The sequence below is a fragment of the Malus domestica genome, chromosome 01 (genome assembly GCF_042453785.1).
Source record: "Malus domestica chromosome 01, GDT2T_hap1".
Classification (NCBI taxonomy): Eukaryota; Viridiplantae; Streptophyta; class Magnoliopsida; order Rosales; family Rosaceae; genus Malus; species Malus domestica.
The window spans coordinates 8,104,742-8,110,207 of NC_091661.1; the positions used below are offsets into that span (position 1 = coordinate 8,104,742).

Below are 5,466 nucleotides of genomic sequence, written 5' to 3' on the forward strand. Positions count from 1 at the left end.
TAACCAGTTAAAATTATTTAATTAATATTGCAATATATTCATTTGATTATCTGATAATACACATCAAGAGCTTAAACAACCCCCAACCCCTGGACGCAAGCCCCTCCTCACTACACTCAAAATGCTCTAATAGTACACAGCAAATTACAATGCCAGCCTGAGTTATTCCGGCATATGATACAACGGCAGCTTCCCATAACTTACAAACAAATTATAATGCCGGCCTCTGTTATGCTGAAACTCAAAAGCTACCTCGTCAAGTAAAAAGAAGCAGTTCGTCTCAGCACTCCACAAGCCACCTTTCATCACCAGTAACCAAAATCAGTGACCCACACCACGAAATGATGTTTCCATTCACCAAGGCTTGCGAAAGGCAAGAGGCCGCAAAACACTGGAAGAAGCAGAAACAAAATAGCAAAGAACACCACTTGCCGGATACAGTATGGCAACCTTGTTTTTCTTTTTGCTCCTTGGGAAACATCAACTGATCCATACAGGATAAGGTACAAGGTCGATGTAAAGACATTACATAAGAAGTGCAAAGCGCAAAAAATCTCCCACCACATAACCCAAATATTACCGTTCCCTCCCAATGTGTCTATGCAGAACTTGCCCGCAGTACCACACAAAAGTCCCAACAGCAAGACTATGTAAGTTACTGGCATTATCCGTTTTGCAGTTGCTGAGCAATGGAGGAAAACGAAAGTAATTGCAACAATCGTTAAGAGACCAATTAGCGCTCGAGATACAACTTGAACCTTACACCATAGAACATTAAACCATGAATTGAAAGATGTCATTGGATCCCAGGCTTCCCATCTCAACCAAGACTTCGACCCCTGAGACAAAAAAGAATCACCAAGATTTCCCAGACAACTTAAATCAATGTTAGTGCATGAAGTGGAGAAACATCATATTTCACGCATATGATTTTTCTTCCAGTAGAATAACTACAATTTCCAAAAGGTTTGGGATTGGTTTTTAAAGTTGGCCACGACGTTCAGTTTTTATAAACTTACAACGCTAAGTTTTAGAATTTCATGAATTTAACCTTCGGTCAGATTGATCATTACTTCTGCTGTTTAAGTTGATGTTGTGGGAAGCTAGTGTCTATCATCTTACGAGAATAGAGTATGGTATAGATCAACCGGACGAGGTATGCATAATAGTATTTGCCTCAAGGAGGAATCCTAGAATTCCATTTGTTTTCTGGGTTTGGAAAAGTGCGGATTTTCAAGAATAACCATACAAGAACAATTTTATTAATATCTTAAATCCTATTAGTTTTGACCTATCTCTGTGCTTTTAAATTTTTTATTAACTTTCTTCCCAACGTTAGCATAAAAAATGAATTTCGTAATTGCTACATCACCAATTAAGCAAGACTTAACTTAATCATCATGAAAGCTTTTAGTTAATGTAATCTTAAAACTTCAGGGTGTCAAATGCTAACATTAAAACCTTGTGGTCCATCTTGAAAAAAATGTAGTTTATCCTAAAAACCTATACAACAGAATGCAATAATAATCAAACTCAACTAACCAAATTCTTAAATTCTAAAGATTTAAAAAGTTACATAGCTGAACCCTGAAATTATAGGTTTAAAAGAATAAAACCAAATGAAGTGAACCTAATTTCTTAGCTTGAATCTAAGCCCAAATAAATAAAAAATTTATTTTAGTACTGGTCATCGGATAGTCTTCCCTCTATAGTAAAATCAAATCCTAAATATTTTCATATGAGATTTTCTCACCTGCAATCGATTGATGATGTAACTCTATGAACAATCCAAAGATCCAAAAATCTGAAGCCAATGAATAGTTCTGGCTGTTTTTGAAGATCTTTCTATGAACGCGACCAAGAAAGAGGTTGTTGCTGATTTTTCATATATACAGCTTAGTATGAGAGATTTATTTTTCCTACATAATGTGTCTTGGTATTTTTCCTACATCAATGCATACACAAAAAGAGTGTAGTGGAGATGAGAATGCTTCGTTGGATGTGTGGGCACACAAGAATTGACAAAACTAGGAATGAGAATATCTGAGGTAAATTACGAGTAGCCGAAATTGAAGACAAGATTATAGAGAATCGGTTAAGGTGGTTTGGACATGTGAAACGAAGACCTACAGACACTCCGGTTAGACGATGTGATTACAAGATAGGGGCTCAAGGCCAAAGGGATAAGGGAAGACCTAGGAAGACTTGGAAAGGAACTCTAAGGAAAAACTTGGACTACTTAGATCTAACAAAAGAAATGGCACAAAACCGAGCACAATGGCATTCTAGGATTCATATAGCCGACCCCACTTAGTGGTATAAGGCTTTGTTGTTGTTTTGAACTGTGTCTTGGTATTCTCTCGCATTGTAAACAATTTGCAACATCTTGTCAACAGGATTATGTGTACTTGTGTAGGAAAGCCAAGTCATAGCAGTACCGACAAATAAATGAACCTTGTACCAAATCAGATAAAGCCACAGAGAAAAAGGGAAATACCTTTTTTGAAGGAGATGTACAGGATGCAGTTCCTTCTGTAAGTCTTTCATATGAATAGACATAAACACCATACATCAGGAATCCAGCCATGACAAGCAAACCAAAAACTAGACAGTCGTTACACCTTCGGAGCAGCTCAGCATGTCTGGTGTCTTCTAATTGACTCTTAAACTTTTCAGCTTTAAACGATTGCTTTGATATGCCCATTGCAAATTTTGATCTTTCTAGTTGATTAGAATCATAGTGGAGATCCAGCTGTGTCTCTTTCATCTTCAGTCTTTGCATTGTAAGATTAAGCTCCAATGTTTTGAGGTCATTTGCACGGGCTTGCTCCATGACAGATTTCCCAATAGTTTTAAGAATAGACTGGTTGGTTCCAGATTCAGATGTCCTTGGGAAAACACAAGCCAACTGGTTTGTTTGCCCATGCAAAGAGAGCTCCAGATTAAGAGAATTTGTTAACATATTCTGCTGTACTTCGTCTCTATAATTTAAACGACCCAGGGTTGCATTAGTGTGGGGAATCTCTTCTGAGTGACAATCTTCTATAACAGAACTGCTTTCTCTTCTTAAACAATCATCATGCTCGTCATGAGGCACACGTAGATTTGACCTGTCCATGTTTTGGTGGCTTGAGATATATCCCCTGTTTTCTGTAGATGATTCCTTGATCAATTTTAGAGTCCTCAAGGTGCTTCCAAATGATTCTTCAAAGTTCCTGATAAAACAATCATATGTGTTCCCAAAATCCTGTTGGCACATAGGCATTCAAGGAAGATAAATATCACTTTAGCATCTAGGACCTGTGGGGCGTTGATTATGAACTACAAGAAGGAACTTCTAAAACCACTTTCAATGGATGAATCAGCAGTTAGGTCTGGCTTACATTGGCTAAAGATTCTCTGACAGCTGAAGCACATATCTGCATTACAGAAGATAGATTATATTAGAAAGAAAAAAAACACTATTATGAAGGATAGCGAAAGGAAAAGCTCAACCCCACCATTACAGACAGACTTCACTTTTTGTGTGACAACAATTCCATCAATTGAAGCAAAATGCCTCATACCACAAGCCAAAATGTCACTAGAAGTGTGACTTTTGCCATATGAACATGCAGTTTTCATTAGTAGTAAACAAGTAATAGTCAATTACATGTCCAATGGACTAACTAACTATAAATAGTGAAGTTTGAAAATGAAAGAAATTAAATACAAACAGATAACCGATGGTGTAAGGTAAAGCTTATTGTTGACGTAGGCCATCTAGGATGGAACGAAGAATACCTTAGCAAGATGATCAGATGACATCCCTCCACCTAGCTCACCATTCCTTTCCAGAATCTGGAATAAGAAAGCATCGGACCCAAATTGTCAATGTTTAATAGTTACTGAGAACAAAAAGTGGAAATGAAGCATAGAAGTTATCTCTGAAAGAACCACAATTAGCCAGATAGGAATCACCATGTGAAAGTAATAGCCGGAGAAGAATGACCACATGAAACTAACACCGGAAAAACCCAGGAGCCAAGACTAAAGAAAAGAAATTAAAGATGAAGACCAAATGAATTTTCAAAAACACGAAAAATACAATAATACCATGTGAATAAAATACTGTTTCCATCACAAAGTAATAAAACTAGAACATGTAAAACAAACACCAAGCACCTTCAACTGACATAGGATTTCTACGTTTAGCATGGACCACATCTGTAATTACATCCTCACAAATCCATTTCACTGAAGCTTTACAGGACCACAACATGATATCCACATTCACACGCAGGAGCATATTACTTAAGAAATAGAAGATAAAGATACTATACTCATAATCTATAATTCGCAAACACCAAATCACGTTTAAACCAGAAAAGGAATCGCTACATAAAGAAATACCAACAAGCCGCAACCCCAGGCTAATCCAAATATGTTCCATATTTCCTTAAAGAGCGACAATTAACAATATTTTGTACATATAAATCCCCACCAGCCAATACCTATTTAACCACCACCATCAATCCTTGTAAAGAAGCTCATTACTATTAAACATGAAATCAAAAGACACAAACTTTATATCAATACAACATTGTGAACTACAAAAATAACGCAGCGTTGGCCACCAAATCCAAATCATCCACGGTTCAATTTCAGAAACTAGCGACAGAATTCTTTGAATTAAACCATAAACCCAGCTCACAGTTACCTAGCTACGCAAACTTCAACTGCATTAAGCCCATTCCAGAGTCCAATAACAAAAAAATAAACTTCGTGAGAGTTGAAGAAGCCGAATTACAAACAACTAATGCTTAAATGTCACAACTTTTCCACAAGCACCACAAACGAATGTCAAAATTCAACTAAAGATATGAAATTTACACATGAACATCAATTAATTATTAGAAACCCACAATTTCGCAAATCAAACACAGAACAAATACCCACCAAACAACCAAAATAGAAAAAATGGGACCTGGGCAACAAAAGCTGCAATTGACATCCCCAGCCGAAACGCAATCTCGTCTGCATTAGGGTTTCTTCGAGACGCCGTGGAAACCACCTTAGGGGTTCGGCGCTTGCCCGCCACGCGTGTTCCTCTGACAGACGAACCCGAAGATGTTGAAGCAGAAGAAGAGGATGACGCTGCAAAAGGGTCTCTTAATACCCTCTTCTTCGCCTTCATTTTGTTCCTGCCGATGGGTTTTTCTGGGCTTGCATCACCCGGCAAAGGGTTTGGGACCGCCGGATTTGAAGGGTTGGGGTTGGCATCAACGGTGGTGGTGGTGGTGGTGTTTTCATGGTCTGCGGCGTCGGGTTGATCGGCGGGAACGGAAGGAGTGGAGCCCAGGGGATGTAGAGAAGGTGAAGGAGAAAAAGGGGCATCCATGGAACGCAAGGAACGGTGGGAAAGGGAGCAAATTTTCCTTCATAAATATTTGAAAAGTAGTCAAGTCTTCTCGATACGGTTTTGGT

The 5,466-nt window shown here is 38.2% G+C and overlaps 1 protein-coding gene across 1 annotated transcript; it reads right to left on the bottom strand.

The window, feature by feature from the left end:
• LOC114825013 (protein CPR-5) lies at window positions 1-5,466 on the bottom strand. Its single transcript, XM_029103146.2, has 5 exons — window positions 4,967-5,466; window positions 3,784-3,840; window positions 3,384-3,419; window positions 2,498-3,247; window positions 1-839 (listed from the first exon to the last, which is right to left on the bottom strand). The coding sequence occupies exons 1-5, from the start codon at window positions 5,378-5,380 to the stop codon at window positions 306-308; spliced, it is 1,791 nt and encodes a 596-aa protein (XP_028958979.1). The 5' UTR covers window positions 5,381-5,466; the 3' UTR covers window positions 1-305.

Bases quoted from the DNA above. Each gene is read 5' to 3' on its own strand.
- LOC114825013 (XM_029103146.2), bottom strand. From the start codon at position 5,380: ATGGATGCCCCTTTTTCTCCTTCACCTTCTCTACATCCCCTGGGCTCC. The intron at 3,841-4,966 runs GTCCCATTTTTT...TTCTTATTCCAG, and splicing joins TTGCAGCTTTTGTTGCCCAG to ATTCTGGAAAGGAATGGTGA. The intron at 840-2,497 runs GTATTTCCCTTT...TTTTTGTCTCAG, and splicing joins GTACATCTCCTTCAAAAAAG to GGGTCGAAGTCTTGGTTGAG.